This window comes from Erithacus rubecula (assembly GCF_903797595.1).
Source record: "Erithacus rubecula genome assembly, chromosome: 2".
NCBI classification, from domain to species: Eukaryota; Metazoa; Chordata; class Aves; order Passeriformes; family Muscicapidae; genus Erithacus; species Erithacus rubecula.
This window is the reverse complement of record NC_136685.1, coordinates 69,314,581-69,334,701: the sequence shown is the minus strand read 5'-3', so window position 1 is coordinate 69,334,701 and position 20,121 is coordinate 69,314,581. Positions and strand designations below refer to the sequence as shown.

General features: G+C 37.5%; 1 protein-coding gene across 1 annotated transcript in view; it reads right to left on the bottom strand.

Moving 5' to 3' along the window:
• Positions 1-2,045: 2,045 nt before the first annotated feature.
• GALNT2 (polypeptide N-acetylgalactosaminyltransferase 2) overlaps positions 2,046-20,121 on the bottom strand; it is an 87,038-nt gene continuing 68,962 nt past the window's right edge. Inside the window, exons 9-16 of the mRNA XM_079298165.1 lie at positions 17,538-17,625; positions 16,887-16,990; positions 12,983-13,109; positions 9,487-9,579; positions 9,212-9,295; positions 7,347-7,473; positions 3,533-3,652; positions 2,046-2,343 (exon numbers count right to left, since the gene is read on the bottom strand). Of these exons, the coding sequence (XP_079154291.1) occupies positions 2,188-2,343; positions 3,533-3,652; positions 7,347-7,473; positions 9,212-9,295; positions 9,487-9,579; positions 12,983-13,109; positions 16,887-16,990; positions 17,538-17,625 (899 nt within the window). The 3' untranslated portion in view covers positions 2,046-2,187. The remainder of the gene's footprint in view (positions 2,344-3,532; positions 3,653-7,346; positions 7,474-9,211; positions 9,296-9,486; positions 9,580-12,982; positions 13,110-16,886; positions 16,991-17,537; positions 17,626-20,121) is intronic.

Below are 20,121 nucleotides of genomic sequence, written 5' to 3'. Positions count from 1 at the left end.
GAGGCAGATCAATATTCAGTTGCAGCTGCTGATTTCAGTTAGTACCACCCTCAATCAGATCAAACCTGTGAATGGAAATACCTCCACAGTTGAAGCTGAGTGGTTGGGTTTTTTAACTGCCTTTTCAATTCTGTTTTTCAAAGCCTCAAACAACTGGTTTGCTGCTGAGCTCATATTTCAGCATTTGTTTTCCAAAACACGAAGGCATCTATTGCTATGTTTATGAAACACGTTCTTCAAGTTCTCAGCTAGGTTAAAAGGCTACAGGGAGAGACTAAAAGCTGAAAATAGTTTATCCACTGTCTGGCCTTTAAAACAGGCAAGTTTTGGAGAAAGTGGATGGTGGATAAGCAGAGAAAAAGTATTAATTATTCATTTAAAACCGTCAGATGATGATGGATGGGTAAAACTGGATTTAAGGGCCCATCCAAAAGGTAAGCAGGTACCTGCAGGTCATAACTTCAGACACACAAGGTATCTATGGGCACACTGACTGGCACAGTGAAGCCACCCTGCCTCTCTACACCTGGTGCATAGGTACAGCCAAGGGAAAATGAAAAATCAGAAACTACTCTACTCCCAGGACAAAGAATGAAGGGGACTGTACCAGCATACTACAGTACAGCAGATGTTTTTCCTCTCCTTATGATCAACTCTTATTTTTCCAAGATCCATCTTTCCAAAATCACTTCCTGGCACTCCATGTCTGCACTAATTTTTGTCAATGCTGTCTCACTTATTAATACTTATTTACTTTCCTTCTCATTTTAAAAGCTCATTGAAGCATTTGCTTTTAATAAAAAAGTATATAGTCTATGCAAACATAAGAAAGGACAAGTCAAAGTTGGGGTTACCTTTGACAGTATTGTTTTATAAAAATGACATCAGCTGGACTGAAGCTGTAAAATGCAGAAGCTCTATGGTTAAAAACACATAGGCTATGCAGGTATCCAGGCTGATTCCCAGAGTCAAGCCTGAATGCATTCAAAAGCTACATTTAAAGAAACAAAATGGAAGAAAATTCCCCAGTAGTAGGTCTATAAATTAGGCAAGTGCAATTCAGAGATATTACACAGCTGCTCATCCTTGCAAATTAAAACTCAGATCTTGTGCTGTTGTCAGTGGTGTTACAATTCTAACTTAATTCTACAACTCAAAAGGGGAGTTTGAAACACTTTTTTCCTCATTAGGGCCCAGAATAAAACTCTGCTGAACCAACATGGCTGCACAAAAGCTCCGTGCAGTTTATGTAATTTTGTAACAAAGGAAAAAATATTTTAAAGACAAAGTACTACAGAAATGATCAACACAAATATCAAGTACAGGTTTAGTGTTATCCAGAGCACTGGTGATGAATTCCCCAGCTGGAATGAACAATCCAAGTAATCATCTGGGCAGATGCATTGACTTGCTCTGCTATTTTCTTTCTCCTCCTGAGTTTCATGATCTCTAGGGTGAAGTGTTAGGAAGTAGATCCAGTTTGCAAAGCAAAAGCATCCAGTGTTAGCACGGACATCATACCCAGCAGCACAAAATCCGCACCCTCAGTTTCTCTCTCCTAGCACTCCAATCCAATTTCTGGTTATACATATGTCAATCACTTTGTTGATAATTATAGGATGATGAAAATTGATACAAATCATTGGGAGCTGACAATATATATACTTTCATATATTTATATTTAGAGTCCATCATAGAAAAGTTCATATTCAAATTACCAAGTACACACAGGAGAGAAAAAAAAAAATAAAACAACTTCTGGTTCTGGAAATGACAAACCATGACTTCTATTCCAATGGAGTTTTCAAATGACCTTCTCCTAGTAATTTTTCCCACCCTCCCTCCCACACTGTTCGCCACAGATGTTTCTTCAGATCCTTTTGTTTATAATACGTCAGTTGTTCCTAGAGTTAATTATCTGCTGTGCAAGTAGTAGCTGAAGACAGAAAGGAACAGTTGAAGTCTGCAGCACATTCCTTCTTCCTGTGAAGTAATGCTCAGCGACATCTTTGCAGTGCTCCGAGTCCCCTGGATCCCTGGTGTCTGCTTCAGCACTCTACTTTCAGATAAAGGTGGAATACTGAGGTATATAAGTTCCGTGGAAAGTTTTAAGAAATACATCAGTAATTCAATCAAAACTTTGCCCAATGTTTTTCAGTTGAAACAGCATTTTGCCTGTAAGTCCTTCTACTGCTGCAGATTAAGTGTGAATTTCCACTGCTGTGACAAAGAAGGATTGCAGATCTCAACGGTGAGACCACCATTTTTGGCATTTCGGCTGTCTAGACAGAGGTTGCTTCCAACGTGCCTCAGTTTAGAATTGCTTTCAATTTGTTCCCATTTCTGAAAGAGAAAATACAGTTATTGACCTGGAAAAGCAGGAAAAGGAAGAATTCTACATCCTGTCCTTTGAAGCCATCATAGGCTTCCCTGGTTTGTGCCTGGAAAGCTGTACAAACTGCAATAATAGGAGCAGTTTAGATGATTCTTGAGTATAAGTATGTGAGTTCTGGCAAGCTTTGCCAAAACAACTCTTCTTTTTGTTAACACTCTGCAAGACACACAATACACCAACACATTTCCCTCTAATTCAGAACTTCTCAAATACACTGTCTCACCCTATTACCTGTGTGACACCACTACAATACTGAGCACAGAGAAGCAGAAGCACATTCACTATAGACAACTTCACAGAAATCCAGAAACTTGTCAGACACCTTTCAATTCTACAGAAGACAAGCAATCTGTGCTGTCAAAAGTTATTTGTCCAAACTGATGTCAAGGACAGAACAAATACAAAATGCAGAATTGGGGGAAAAAAAAAAGGAGGGGGGGGGGTCTGTGCTGTTTCTCTTGTATATCTACCATATTATGCCTGTAAACCTTATCAAGAAAATCTTGCTTCCTAGTTTCCTTCTCTGAAGTGTGCCAAGAATATTCCTTCCTTCATCAATAAACAGTGTTTCAGGTACCTGTCTGCAAAAACACAGACATAGAAGCAAGGAAGCTGGCAGATGATCAGAACTGATGACTGAGCAGAAAGAGATGAGTTGTGTTATGACTAGGTCAAAAAGGAGGTATGACTCTGCAAATGTGATTTTCCTCAGGCATGGGAAATAGATGAAGTTACAATGCTGCATTGATAAAAATGAATTTAAGGAGTCTAGTGCTGCTATAAACAGGCCACAACTGAAAAGAAGGAAAGCCAAATCACATTCTTCTGAGACCCAAAATACATAATATTCAAACTCCACTCAGTGAGACCTTTCAAAAGGACATTGTGGAACATATAAACTCTTTCAGAAGACACACATGGCAGTTAAACACTGTTACATATCATTGGGTGAACCCTTGACATAAGGCCCCTGCTGGGATAAAGCTTATTCTGCCTTTATGATATCATGAATCCTAGCTTCACACAGACAAACAACAGTAAAAGTAGAGCCTATAGAACATATGATCACCAGTGCATTGTTTATTCACCACCCTTGTTTTCTCCACTGTTTGCAGAGTAAAATCATTACATACTAACCTGTCTGCTGTCATTTTCTCTACAGCCCTGAAGTTTTATTAGTGAACCAGGAGCTCTGTCCACAACAGTAAGGCACAAATCCATGTGTTTCACTGACTTGTCCTTTGTTAAGGCCCATTCCTACAAAAACGAAAAAATAAAAAATGTACAAAATTGTCTATGTTAACACATGCTACCCCTGCATATACAGCACAGGTTAAAATCCTGCAAAGAGCATGAGCATTAAGACAGTTGATTGCTTCCCACAGGGCAGGAGATGAGAAAAAGTCTTTTTCAAACACAGTAATTTCAATTGCTTCAGCTCAGGGCTGAGTTTGCTGTTTGCTCCCTCTGCTGGCTTCACACAGCTGCTGCAGGCAGTCACAACACGGCCTTGTGGAAGATGTTCCTCCAATGCTTATCTAGTTAGATCTCTGTTGTCGTGTGTGTGTGTGTGTATTACACTTTTCCCCTGTCTTCTACATGGAAGGATTTCTACATTTGCAAACATGTATAAATATGTATTAAAAATTGCATATATATATATATATATATATATATATATAAAATTAAATACATAAAAAACCCAAAGGCTTGGTCTGCAGCACCACTGGCCACCCTGCCCACACACTGAACAAAGCACATGGACCATAGTGAGGAAACAGCAGTTCTTAATACAATAAAGACCACCAGAAAGCAATATATAAAAGGGCTAGAGACAATGTTCCCTCCCATCCAAGGCATGATGAACAACAATCTCCATTAAATGTATTCAAATATGCAACTCTTAAATAGAGAACAAAGAAAAGCTGTTCTGAATGTACTGCTGCCCAGCTTGTTAGATCTCAGCATCTTTTCACACAGAGCCTGATCTTGCACTGATGTTCAGACTCCCTCCATATGCCTCTTTCCTTTCAAGTTTGGTCTCCAGGGTCCACAGTGGTCTCCATTTGTCTAACTATCCTTTGAGGAAAGAAGCCACTTGATTAAAGCCAGGCTAATGTTCCAAATCATGCTTATAAACTACTTAAAATGGCATGATTAGCTTCTCTCAAGCAACTAAAGAGGATTTAGAGTTGTATAATACAAAACCTTACACATAAAGGGCCAAGCCTGTATGTTAAATAACATCTAAATGTTATTTTGCACATTATCAGCATTTCAGAAATAAAATTTTTAATTACTTGGAAACTCAGCAGATTTTACAATTACTAAATCTCTTAGGAAAGTGATGCTCAGAACACTGTCAGAACTTGCAATCCAGGAGATTACAAGTAATCACAATCATACAGGTCCCAAGTCACTGGATGGAAACCATATTCTGCAAGTACCAGAATGATGATAACTATGGAAAACAAAGCAAAGCCAGGACAAATCTGTGTATCCCTTCATTTGTCTTCCAAACTCTTAAGCTGGTAATTTCTCCTTTTACTCTCAGTATCTTAAACTCAGATGACAGCAAAATTACTCACTTTCTCAGTCCTGTCCAGTTTATAAGATGTCAACAAGAATCATTAATATATAAAGAACTATTAATAGCCACTTCTTTAGCCACAACTAAAGGAATTAAGCAAGTTATTTTCAGAGCTTATCAGGAATTACAAATGACCCCAAACTCTTCCCTGGTAAGATCTATAGCGAAAAACAACAGTTGAAAATATTACCAGGGATGTAGTAAAACTTGTGTCTGAAACCCCTGCAGACAGAGTTAGAGCCTGGAAATTATTGCCTTTATACATCTTAACCCTTCCATCAAAAGGCTGTACAAGCCTCAACCACAACAGGAATTATGCAAGAAGTTAACACATTTAAAAGCCAAAGTACAGCTGCTTCATAAAAGCTCCAAGCTTTGTTGCTGAAAACATTTACATGATGGCCTTGGTGTTATGAGATACAGTGGATAGGTACTTTCCTCCACTGATCACTAACTATAATGGAGATAAGATGAAACAAGTTCCACTACACCAGAGGAGAAGAAAAATTGCAAGCAGTGTATCGATATGCTCAGGGCATGGGCTGGAAAATTGATAGCTTTATGCAAAAATCAGAATATCTGAGAAAACCTGTGTCAAATCAGAAATAAAAAATTAGTAGGGACAACTAACCTGAAACCTTCCCCTTGAACCTAAGTGCATTTGGTTGTACCTTTAGCTCCTTATCACAACCCTGCATATTTGCACATTGTCAGGCACACCACAAGCCATTTAGTCTGCTGGAGGTACACAACTATCACTGAGTTCTACCAACCTGGGGGAGGCGAGAGTAGGGGGAAAGGGGGGCAGAAATCCCATTTTTACTTAGATTTTTCAATTTATGTTGAACATAAGACAGAGTACACTCTTCAAGTTATAGGAGAAGATTGCCACAACCTGTAATATCCGAGTGCCCTTAACTCCCCAAAAAAAAACCCTCGATAGGAATAACACAAAATACATTTCTGAAGATTGTAGTTTGTTCCCAGCCTTTTCCTCCCATGCTGTTACTTCTTTTCAACCCAATATGAGTTCTGCTTGGACACAAAACCTGGTTTTGACCCATTCTGCCTCTTAACCCATCTGAATGTCCTCTCAAAGGTATTTGTTCAGAGCAAGTGCACAGTGGTTTGTCAAGGTGAGTGCCACAGAAAAAAACCAACACAGAAAGAAGAGGGTGAGATTCAGGGGAGGGGGAGTTTGAAAGAGGAAGATAACTTTGTGTATCTACAAAGAACACACAATATCAGCAGAAAGCTCTATGATTTCTGCTACAAGGCACTTGTGGCCCATCTACCCTTTCTCCCAAAAAACCCACTGTGGTTTCTGAAAAGATGAGGGTACTTTCATAAAGGTAATTGAAAAAGCCTCTACAGATAAATTCTCCTTAATGACAGGGAAAGGAGGCATTTCTCACATCTTGATTTGAATGAACTGTCATCATATATCTTCCAGGAAATTACTTCATTTTAGTCTTAATCTTATTTTATGTTTTCCCCCTTCTAAATTAAATTAGAGCAAGCTTTTGACACTTGTTCCAGAGTAGTTTTTAATTGGTCACCCTTCTATTTTAACAGCTGTACTTGACACATTAATATTACATTGGATTTAAAGTCAGGTTTAATCTGACAATGATTTGGTGACAAAGCAGCACACAAAGCAGTGAGAACCTCTGTGTGCATTTCATGAATTATAACTAAGTCACAACTGCATAAATAGATCCTTTGAAATAATTAACATTCTCATTTACAGATCTGACACATTTGCAATTAGTTTAAGAGTAGGATTAGAAAGGATTTGTTAAAACACTCCCCTTACTGTGAGTGAACATTCAGGCACCTCTGTTTTCTAGAAAAGCCAAATGGGGATTTATGACAGATTTTTTTTTTTTACTCCACTATTGCAAACTGTAAATGACTAATAGTGCAGCACAGCAAAGCATTCTTTTATTTTACTGACCTTAGGCCATATGCTTAACACAACCCAAATATTTTCTTAAGTAAAAATTATCCCCCAAAAAATCAAACACACCATTTAATTGAAAAAATAAAAGCTTTCTATGCAAGTACAAAACCCCTGGGAAGGAAGCTATGGCCTCTAGTGCAAAAACAAACATTAATAGTGACAAAGGAAGGGGATAATGTGATGCTCACAGAATGAATCTCTGGGCTCAAATTCTAATCCTGAAAACGCAAAATTATATTTGAGGGAGAACTTTTTAGCCAATATGTTAGAACAGCTGATGTACTTGTTTGGATTCATTTTTGCCTCACCAGTACACAGTAACTGCTCGAGTTAAAAAGTTTAGATTCACTTTCTTTCTTTTAACACCTTGTAGAAAAGAAAATTAATGGCATACAGACCTGGTTTCCCCCGGCATTGTGACATTCATAAACTCCAACAACACCATCTGCAAAATGGCCCAAAGTGTCAAGGCAATTGGTACCCTGCTGCAAAGCCCCAAAGGCTATATCTTGATGATCAGGTACCCTAGAACAAAACCAGAAATATCTGCTTGATTCAGTTCAGGGTTTATCTGGGAGGTTTTTTCTTAGTTTCTTTTTAAACTCATTCTTTCTAAAAATACTCAGAGTAATTTTAAGATGAGAGGATAAGGATGAGAGATGACTGTCATCTGGAAATCTCAACCATCTCTTGAATGGAAGCAATTAGGTAATCATGAATTGATCAAGCTTGAGTAAACTTGCAAGCTTACCACACCCACACTACCAGAAGACTTGTACTAGAGGAGGAGGATGAACATAAAACTCAGTACAAAAATCAAATTAAAGATGACTTATCATTTAAAGTTTAATGTTGTCAGTTAGCTCAGCAAGTGTTTTTGTCTTTTCAGGTAACATAGCTTGTGGCAGAAATAGGACACTCTACATGTTTCTCAAGCTGTTTTTACTGAAATGTTGAAAAGGAGGTTAGGAATTTGGAAAAAAAAAAAAAAAAGTTTTTTTTATATCTATTTTCTAATGGTTGCACATAAAGCACACTCCTAGCATGGAAACACCTAGGCAAGTACAGTTGTGGGTAGAGCCCATAAGTTCATGTTGAACAGTAAAACTAGGGCATATCAGAGCCTTTAAAACTTCAGACTATAATATGTATATAATAATTCAAGCCAGCAGAATGAGCAGGAGGGATGACAGAACAAGAGAACATTACATGTAAACAATACTTATGGTAGAACATTTTCCAGGAGAGACATTTTTTCTCACGGATTAAATAAAAACAAAGTATCCTCTGGCATTTTTACGAGAAAATAAAGGAAAACTTACTTCCTCAGTATCATCCTGGTTTATGAGACTCGTTAGCATGTATGGTTCTGCACATGTTGCACTGGGGCTGTAATAGCTGGTGCTGCTTTTGCATCTCCAGCCTGCATGTCACTAGCAGTTACCTGGCACCACTGACATGAAGTGGGCCCAGGAAAAAAAACAAGTATTCTTACAGGATACACACAATATCTTAACAGTACTTCACTACCAATATTAGGTTGACAGACCAGTCAGACTAGTTAGTGGGATCAGATATGACCAACACAGTTCTTAATGGGTTATTTAATCAAAATTTTTCAACCCCTTCAAAAAGTATTTCTCTTTGAGGATTTCTCATTACTTAAGATGCATTCATGTCACAAAAACTGCAGTATCATCCCTCACTTCCCCCTTGTCAGCCCTTCCCAAAAGTCAGTGATTATTCAGTGACAAGAGAAAAGGAGACAAGAAGGAGCAGGAGACTCAGCTTCTCAGAGTCTTGGGCATCTACCTTGCCAGCCAAACACACCAGGCCCTCTTGTCTGCTGACTGTCATCATTTGCACCACAATTAGATTCAGTCTCCTCACTTAACTAGGCATCTGCTTAGGCATGGCAAAAGCTTTAAAGGGATGACAGCAGGATACAGAATCTGTGCTTTTGAGCAAGTGGCTTGTGTAGGAGACTAACTTCAGGCTCAGGTAAGTTCATTCCTTTGGACATTGTTTTCTAAAATACTGCAGCAGAAGTTGCTGTAAATAGAAAAAGCAGCTAACTAGGGAAAAATTACTCTTTAGGAACAGAACTAATAAAATAAGCAAATAAACCTGTATGAGGCACTGCATTCACAGATAAAGAGAAAAAAACCCACATCCTTTACATCCAAGGATGGAGAAAAAACAGTGATTTCTGGAGGAGCAAAAAAGAAAACTCTGTATGAACTCTGTTTCAGCCAAAACTCACCGTAACTCAGGATAAACATTTTCAAGATACCACTTAAAGGGTTTGCAGCTAAGTCTCTTTCTGAGCTCCATTCGGCTTTGAATACTGGAAGAAAAAAAAAAGGAGTTTTCAAAGTCAGGCTGTTGTCTTCATATATTTTATGGAATACACTGAAAACTCAAGAACAGTAGAACTGTAGAAATAAACCTTAGAGAGACAATATCAGATTTAGCACTGCTTTCACCTCAGAAGGTGTTATGTCATGAAGAATAGACAAATAGACAAGTGTGACTTACTTGCCATAAGGTACATTCCTGGCTGAAGGCACTGCTGCGTAGTAGAAATTTTTATACTCATCCATCCAGACTTCTGCTGCCCTGCGTGTATTTCTAGGGACAATCACATGAAACACACAGGTTATATTTTCTCTAAGTGCAACTAAACCATGCAATTTTCCCTCAGGGTGGTTTTAACCTTCCCAGTACTACATAGTGAGCTGCCTCAAGTCAGGCAGAAGACTCCCTATAACAGACCCAAGTAATAGGAAACTATTAGAGTAACATAACTGAAATCAATGCATTTATAATGAAATTTATGTCTTTTCCACACATCACTGCTTCAGGTTTTCATCCAGAATTTAGCACACATCTTTGAGTTCTTTCTACAAACTTCATAGAATTTAATAGGTTGATATTTGGTTGATCTTTTTATAAGAGTAACTTGACAGAAGACAAATTCAGTGAGTGTTCACCTGGATAAAGCAAGCTAATTTGAAACAATCTCAACAACTGGAAATATTTAAAAATGTCTTCTACATTTTTGAAAACAAATATGTTAACAAACACAAGATATTTTCACTCTTCATCCTATTCCTACCAGTACAGCATTTAAAGTTCCAAAAAGACAAAAGCTGTTACAATACTTAAGGCTATGAAACAAAAAATTCTTCTGTAGCTGAGGTAAGAGGAAATGTTTTAAAATTTGAGAGAGACTGATTATTGCAATAAATGTGAAAAATCCTAACTCAAATGTTTCATTTCTAATCAAACATCTCTACCTAAAATTCCTGTATTTATGTAACTCATACCTTTAAATTTCTTTTTGGACTGCAACAGGGTCCAACAACTTTTTCTGTCCCCTGGCTTCCATGTAAAACTCATTTACTTCTTTTGTTCATAATTTTCTGCTTTGAAAAGTAAGTCTTACTTCAGTTGCAACTGCCATGCTCTGGAGCTTATTTTACATTTGGCAAAAGTTCCTCTAAAGCAACTGGAGTGAACTCAGTCTGCCAATAACCTCTTTAATATGATTTTCCAATTCAAAAGACAAAACATAGTCAGGAATAAGTGAGGAGGCTTGCAGATTGCTGAGCAAAAAGGACGTGGGGAATAAAATTCTCACAGGACTGAACCTGAATAATTTTTTTGTTTGAGGACTGACTTTTTTTGCAAAGACTCCTTTAATTTTTTGTAAGCAAAATTCTACTACATTCAGATTAGAAGCTATGTGAGTGTATCTTCCCCTGTAGTCTCTCAGGCCTGTGTTAGTCATTCAGCCCCTCCTGTCTGCCCTGCAACAAGCTTGCCTGCCCACAGGCCAAATAGATTTTGGTGGAGAGAGAGGAACTGCTTGGTTTGCCAGGGTTTAATGATTCCAAAGGTACTTTCAAGATCAGAATGCCTGCCTGCATCTCACTGCCCCATACACAGGGATGAAGAACAGCTCAGGCTTCATGTGACACGAACATGAGCACTGTGTAGATGCTGAGAACTGCCTCAACTCCAAGGCTCCAAATAACTCAGGGTGCTGAGGAACACAGCATGGGATGCACTTAATGCTGAGCCAGTTAATAAAAGAGAGCACTGAGATCAGAGGCAGCTTTGCTTGGAGCAGACTGCGACCAAGACTCGCTGGCTCATCTGGAGTGTTGTGTTAAGGCAGCCACACAAATTCCTGCTGGACACAAACTATCCCTAACACACATCACACAGCCAGGATGTGGTGATGTGTCTCCCCTCTCATGAAACAGGAATCCCAGGTTCTCATCCAAAATTACCAACCTGTTTGGGCTGCCAAAAGACAGTGCATACTGACTAGCCAGCTAAAAGCAGAGAACAAGCTGCCTACAGCCAAGAGACAGATGATGGAACAAGCCAACACATCCCAACTGCGCCACCAGCACAGATTACATGCACCAAGTTTCCTTGGCACCATGGTCCCACACACATCTGTTACAAGGACATCCTACTACCTAAGGTTTCTCATTCTTTCATTGGTAAAACTGATTCTAAAGCATCCCATTATATTGGTTTGACATCCAAGAAACCTATTTACAGCACAAGAAAAGCAGTATCTTGGCAACATCCCAAAGATGGAAAAGCTGCAGGAGTGGAAAAACTGCACAGTATATTCATACATTTATTCACTTTTATTAACTATGCTCCTCGTTATGACAGGGTCATTTCAAAATTTCATCAAACTAAACCAGTTGCATCCTAAGCTTACATAATGCAGTTTAAAAGGTAAAGCTTTCTACCCTCCTGATGCACACTATAAATCTTGGAAGAGAGATGTAATGTACTGAGGATATTTCATTGCTAGCTTTTGTTTTCAAATAATTAATTATTCATTTTTCATGGCATAAAAAATACATCTCAAAGAATGGGAAAAATAAGAAAAAAAACCTACAGTACATGCTATAACTACTGAAAGAAACAGGTCAGTGACTATTTTAGCAGATATTAAATTCCTTAAAGTCATGTTGGTGGCACAGCCAGCATGGAAGGGAAAAACTACAGCCTAAGGAGATTCCTCAGTCTAAAGTGAATCACAAGTCCAAGAATATCAGCAGCTTAGAACATTCTTATGAATTTAAGTACATCTGAACTGTGTTGCTTCATGTTAAACAGAGCTTGGGTTCCACATCCCTTCAAGGGTAAATAAACAATTTTATTTCCAGCTCTTAGCCCACTGAACCTTTAGCTGAGACTTGTTCTTCTTCAGCCCCCTGAGCATCAAGTCCTAATCTCTAAATCAAAATCTACAGTGATTCTTCAGCTACAACTGATCCAGCCTTGATCAAAATACCCTAAGTACATTCATCCAATATTTTCATACATATAAAGTCAAAACCACTATGAACATGAATCAGGGCTGCTGTTCTCACTTTATAGAAGAGAAACTGACTGCACAGCTCAGAATTTCAGCTACTGCTATACAACAGCAAAATTAGCAGGCATATTAATCTAAGTCTTTAAAACTGTAAATTCTTAGGTCTATAAGAAAATGCATTTTTAAATCTAGCACACAAGGCAAATATAGAGAACCAAGTTGCTAACAGACTGTCACAAATACTGAAATCAGTCTCTGTAACAATTTGCATCTCACATGCTGATAATGTATTAATGAAAAGCAAGCAAAGCATATTTACAGCTTAGTGTATTTTGGCTCTTAGCGAACAATGAAACTGTTTCTACAAAATGAAGTTTTATGACAATTTTGAAAAAGCCTTCTTCAAAGTCAAATAAACACAATATTGATGAAACACCAAGCTAAGCATTTCCTTATTTTCCAGATTCTCAGTCTATGCCTACCAGAAGTTTCCCTCTTCCAGTTCTCAGGTTCTTCTCTCAACCTACATAGCTGACTCAAAGTCATTAATTTCTTTTTAATTAATATTTTACCACAATAAATGATACTGTAAATATTTCTAGAGACAAGATCTCTGAAATGAAATGACTGCCACCTGCTGATCATCTGAGGAAATCCAAACCATTGCTGCCTAGCACTTACCTTGCAAACACAGTACCACTCCCACCGGGAAACGTGTAAGGATGCTGTTTGCGGAACACATGGCCCACTCTGCTGCAAGGGATGATTTCCAGGCTCCCACCGCATTGCCAAACTCTGAATGAGATCTCTGAAATAAAAACAGGAATGAAAGACCAACGTCATAAAATTCCACTATTTTGTGTTATATTTAGAGAGAAGGCTTTTAGTGATTGTTCTGGGAAGATCAAGCAAGACAGGCTTTCTAATAAATTCTAGGATAAACAAAGGCACATATCTAAGCATTTGTGATTCTGCAAGCTCAGCAGAAATAAACATAATATCTTGCAAGCAAAATGTGTATCTTCTCTTATCTGAAGTTACCAGCATTGCCCAAATCCATAAACCCTGCTGCAATTTGCCAGTGAGTTGTGCTTTATCTGAAGGGTAAACAATAGTAGATACATTAAATAAATTAATGATCTAGTTTGTAATAAAATTTTTCAGCTGAATATGGAATAACTGAAGATAAGTGAAATTAAGGCAAACTAAAATAACTCATAGATTTGAGCTGCAAAGTTATTACAGCAGATAAACAAACACTCCCAAAGTTATATCAAGTCAATGTTGACTTAAGCATAGACCAAATAAAAACATAACTCCTAAAAAATGAAGGTTATGGACAATACACCTCTAAGCCAAACTAACGATCTGAGTCAGCTAGTGATGACAAGAAGGTCTAGAAATATTTAGACACATTTCTCCACTTGGACATCTGATAGCAGAAGTCACCTAATTCTGAGAGAGAACTTTTCTACATCAATTCCAAGTCAGTGCAGTAAGAAGGATGCTTCCAACAGCACTGTTTCAATTTTGATGATTGCCCCTTTAGTCCAACAGTTGCTACTAGATGGCCTTAGTTTCAAGCCTCTTCATAACCACTGAGTGTCTTTCCATAGGTTTTAAAAAACAAACAAACAAAAAAAAAAAGCAGCTCTAAATTAAAGTCAGTCTATCTTTTATGACAAACTAAGTGGCATGTCCTCTTCCCTCAGAATTCCTCCTCCTCCTCCTCATACAAAAAAGTAATAATAGCAGAATTACTTCAAAAACTAAATTTAGAAAAAACAGAACAAACATAACCCCTACAACCACAAATTAAAGAATATGTCATCTTGATTGCATGTCCAGGGAAAATTTTTAAAATTTTCTGAGTAAATAGAGATGCTGTGATTTCAGCTGTTGACAGTGCAAATTAACTGTCTTTCTTCTTAATGGCCATATTCATGAATCCTAGATAGTCAACATAGTTCAAGCTATAGACAGACCATACTCCAAAAGCATGAATGACAACATCGTCTTTAACAGTAACTTATCCAGTTGAATTCACATGGGATGACAGGCAAAACTGATTTTCAATTCTCACACACCTTCCTCACACTTTATATTGTGAAGAACCTCTGAAGAAACAGTTAACATTATGTAAAATAGCTCAATGTAAAAGAGAGCAAAGGACTAGAATACAAGAAGAAGCAAACTAATTCTTGTTTCCACCAGTATGGTTTCTAAAGCCTGTATTGGAAAAGAAAAAAGAATATACAGCATCTAAAACTCAAAACAGCCCCACAAACTCCCTTAAGACATCTCTTTTGTTATACTCTAACAGTAGGAAATGTTACTGCCAGAGCAAGTTCAATGGACATTGTTTTTAAATGAAAATGTATAAGCAGCATGTCAAAAATTCTTTATGTGAGATCAAGTTACATCTCTGTAACAGATTTGTTATTTTTATTAGAGCATGTCATCAATACAGAAGACAAAGAATGTCTTACTAATTCCTTGATTTTAGGAAAACTAAGAAAAGCCTAGGTTTTCAAATTAGACCCAAACCTTCTCATGGTCCAGCCAGTTCTTTGGTATACTCCGAATCTTCTAAGCTTATCCAAAAGCATCATAAACATACTGAGAATTGGAGTTTCTGAGTTGGAGAAGAGACTGAACTAACCTTGATCTACTTTTTCTACAGCACACACACATTACCAGTTACATTTAGCAACAGTATGAGAATGTACCTATCTTCATGGTAATTTGGGTATTTTAGAGAAAATACTGCAGGCTCATCTTAAAATTTGTCAAATTGATACTGAAATGTGAACAAAACCTCATATAACAGCTGTTCTGTATATGCTTGAAGGAAAAATGCTAGCTTTTATAAATGAATATGATGTGCAGAATTATTTTGTAGTCCATTTAGCAGGTTATTTGCATGTAACACCAAGCCCCTGATGTAGAGCTATGCTTGAGAGTAAAAAGGCCTGACAAGCATGCACACTGAATTTTAAACTGCACATCACAGATTTCCAGTTATCTGGTGCATGTGTCATTTATTACCAATTAAATCATATGCCATGTGATTTTTACTCATTTTTCAATTAGTCTGACAGCTAGGAAGAAACCATTAGCTGCCTTCTGCCTGCTTTTCAGGCACCCCTAAATCTCCATCTTCTTCCCAAGGAGAGGGAAGAACTGAATGCAGCAGAAGTAATACAAACATCTCTTGGCATCCTTGAGAGAAGAGCTGTTGCTTGTGCTCTTTGCTGCTATCAAGGCCTCAATTGTCAAAGCATAAAAGTAGTTGCTAAGTGTTCAGAAAAAACTCAGTTGCTTAAGAGCACGCTTGTAACTAATCAAATATTCAAGTTCTCAAGTGGTTTTCAGAGTGAATAAGAGTATTGCTGCATTAAATGTATCCAATAATTTTCCAGGACATCTAAAAAATGAAAAATTACTATGTTTACATTAGTACAGTTTAGCAATATACAGCCAAATAGTGAAACAACAAACATGGAATATAACTGCTCAAAATACCCACAGGGTTTCTGGGAGTACTGCATGGTCAGAGACAGGACTGTATGGACACCACTTCCAGCTTTTCAGTGTGTTACAGCAGCATTAAACATTTGGTTGCCATGTCTCCATGCAGCAGACATTTCCTTGTAGGCCAAGCATATGCTTAATGCATATGCAGATTTCAGTAACTCAAAATACTCATTTACAAGTTCAAGGTATTTCAGGATTTTGCAGCTAGCATGTGCAGTAGAGAAGCTTCTATCCTTAGAAGTGCTCCTAAAACACACTACTTGGAATGTCTGAGATGCATCTCTACCCCCAAAAACTAAACTCATGACAAACTGGAGCTGTAGAATTCTGTCCCTTTCAAATATTTTTTTTTTTTTTCCTTTTAACACAAGTATACTGGTCTTAACTGGAGAAAACCTTTGTACAACACCCTAACACAAACAGCAAAAAAAACTTACTAATTCAGATTTAACCAGCAGGTCAAATGAAAATGGCTAAAGCACAAGTTCTATCAGCCCCTTATCTCTCTTGCCTAAATCTCACTTCAACATCTGAAAATAAGGACTTGCAGAAAAAAATGCCTTCTCAACCATCAATATATCCCATAGGGCTAAGTTTAGATGCTAAGCAGCATATACTGGGAAAGTTCAGAAACAGATAATTCTTTAGTCAGCTAAGTTAATTGATTTAAAGTGTATATATTAACATTAAATTCATTCTCCTGTATTTTACTTTTCATGATTAAATTAAGCAACATCTTAAAAATATGCCTTCAACTGTCAGCATTTAAATATTATTATACATAATTACCAATTTCCATTTCAAAAGAAGTCTATGCTCAATGAGCTACTACCTTTATTCCCTCATATTTAGGATATAATTTTAAATTTGCTATAATTCTTTCATTGAAATTAACGTTTTGGATTTTGCCAATAATGTGTATGAAATTTAAACACTGGTTTTAACCCTCTTTGCACAAAACGAGGAAAACCATGACTCCTTAACAGTAAAGGAAATGATGAAACCTGCTTTCTTTCAAAGCTGATCAGAAGGTAAATAATACACATACCTAGGTTTTCTCCACCCCAAACATCCATCATCATGTCATACTTCCCTAGTTCTTCAAAATAGGATTTGTCCATCACAAATAATCCACCAGCTATCATGGGTGTCCTACACAAACAAGAAAAATTAAATAAAATACTTACAGAACCAGGAACATGGGGGCAACTATTATTTGTACATCAAGATTAATACCTCCATGAAAAAAACTGGCAATGTTTTTGAATGCAACTTAGTTTGCATCTATCACTTCAAATGTTTTTTCTACACATTCCTATGCCACCTTTCTGTGGCCGTGGCCACCTTCTGAGGCAGTTTCCAAAACTCCATTTGGCTCACAAGCCACTCATTTAAAGGGTGGCAATTTGTGCCAGCAATCAAACATTAAAACTGATGCTGTATTTTTAGCCCTCAAAACACACCAACTTGAAACAGATGTTACTTTTTTCTAAGGGTAAATAATTTACTAGTGTGTTTTAAACTATTTTTAGAATACAATTTATTTCTGAGAGTCTCATAATGCTCCGTATACATGAATGAAATTTCAATATTGCTGTAAGACATAGTAAAGAGATTCTTTCAGGCTCAGAGAATATGATTTCTAACTTTGCTTAGTTGCAAATCAGAATCTATTTGAGAAGTGGTGATACAGACATACTTTATGGGAGCAACTGGATTTCCTTGTCGTGCTCTTCTTTGCTCTGGTGTCATGTAATCCCACTTGAATACAAGGTTCCAGTCAAAGCCTTAAAGAAGAAAAGTATGATGTTAAAATTACTGTGGTCATCATTCAACTTGTGATAACATAATGCTCACTAAAACACCAGGAACTGTAATTAAAATTAAAAATTTAAACTTGAGCAAAATCTGGGTAGAAAAAAAACAAGGAGTCCAGATCAAAGGTAAAGAAAAGAGTAAATCTCAACCACCAAATAACTTCTGATCTCTTGTCTTCATCTATTTCACAAAGTAGGAAACCCAAGTGGCATCCTTACACCAAATAGAAAAGATCATATGATGATCTTCCAGCCATTACAAATGTTCTCAACAACCTTTACTGCATAACTGCATTTCCACTCTTTAGCAGTGATCTCATATGTCCATTGACACAGGTTTTATGCAGTACTCTCTGAGTACTCTAACAGCAAGAGCTCTCAGTCATGAAGGTCACAACACGTTACGTAGGTTCCACTTATCTTCTCAACATTCATTTAACTTCATACTTTCCCATTGTGTTTTTAAGTGCACCATTGTTTAAACCTGAGGAAAGTGCTAGAGCACCAAAATCTTACTTGCCTTATGCATATATATGTAAGTGTGAACACACAGTAACAACTGGTCTGGGCCTGTCATGAGTTAAGCACAGAAGCACAAAGATCACTAGAATAGACAAGATCAATAGGTCACCTACAGCAGCTTCCTACATTAGAAACATTAAATTGCCTCTTTTAGGCAATGATGCAGAGCTGGTATAGGACAAACTTCCTATAGGAAACACTTTCATAAGTTTTTGTGTTGGGTTATGCTCATAATCATGAACATCTATTTAAAAACTGCACAATTCTCATAGCCCTCTCCCAGTACACCTAGGAAATCAGCCTTGTACACTCTGCCTGCTGCCAAACACATTTAGATCCTATGAGGTAATGTAATGAATGATTTCCAGATTTCTGGTGCACAGATGTCAATAGTTTTCATTCTCCAGTATAAAGATAAAGCAATTACTTGGAGAGTTCAGTGGAGAAAACAAGCTAATGTAAACAGAAACCAATTACAGCCCTACAAAGTGCCTGTCTGCATCTGTAAAGGTGCACAGCAATGACTGATGTAGGAAGTTAAAAACTCAGCAGTTTTCATTTTAACTCACGAGACACTTATCACACACAATACAGAAATTACCCTTAACAGTCTTTACAGCATGCATGGCAGCTCCTTCTCTCCATGTCTGAGTATTTCATGAAGCATTGCACTGTAAAAATGAAAGACACTCACACTACTCCAAAACTGCAAGCAGCAAAACTGAAAAATGGCTACAACCCACAGTACTCCAGCCTCCAGCCTGAAGAGTAAAATGAGTTCCAATATTTCCATGCAGTTAAAAAGCTGCATTTCATCCCAGTTAGCCAGAAAAATTACTTGCATCTGGGAGAAGTCGAAAAACCTACTGTTCTCCAGCAGCAGCAGTGAGAGTTACTGTGTACTCCAGTGAACACAAGGGGTCTCTTTTGCACTCTCACAAACTGAACAAGTGCAGAAAATCTCTACCCATTCAAAACCGGTTTTCCGTCTCCATTTTCACAGACTCTGGGAAAAAACTGCACTCAATGAGATAGTATCAGTAGCTCTATAAAAGGAGTATTTTTAAACACAGTGCATATCCAATATGAAACCATCCAGTGTAAACTGCATCCCAGGCATACTCTAAATTATTAGATCTCAATTAACCACAGCTTGTTCCAGTAATTAGTGTGTTTCTCAGGGTGGCATAAATATTTTGGACACCACGCCCTCCCCTCAAAAAAACCAACCAAATAAAAAAACCCACAAAAAACCTGTAACATGAGGTGCATGGATTTAATTTTGGCCAGACTTGGGAATTACTTCAAACACGTCCACTTAGGAAAAAAACAAGTGTGTGCCACTTGCTAGGTTGCTTATCTTGGGTGATTAAGTTCCTTCAAGACAGACCAGCCACAATTGCTGTCCCATTTGTTTCAACCCTCCATGCTTCAGCCACACAGACACTGTACCTAAAGTTGAAAGCATATTTTGGTTTCCAGAGAAAGTCTCCTGTGGTGCCAATGCTGTAGTGCCTCTAACACGGCAATCTGTCTTTTGGGAGCTGACAAGAAATATTATATTTATATTTCAACTGACCCTCAAATAGTTTGGCACACTAGTATGTGCAAGTATGCACTACTCTGTGCAAAATTCTTTTAACCTTAAAAAAAAAAAAAGACAGTTTCTCAATTCTCAATCAGAAATACACAGGCTTCATGCACCTTAAAAAATGAATCTCTGATTGTGTACAAAGGGAAAAAGTGAACACTAAAAAGTAATAGATAAATGAATGAATTGGGAAATGTAGATTCAAAGATAAAGCATGAAGGGCAGTATCAAGTGAAAATCTCTCCATTGTTCCCCACTCCACTAAGAAGAATTTAGCATGAACTCAGCAGCAACCAGTGTAAGGTTTAAAAGAAAGAATTCCTCTTCATCCTGCAGACAACAATAAAAGCCAC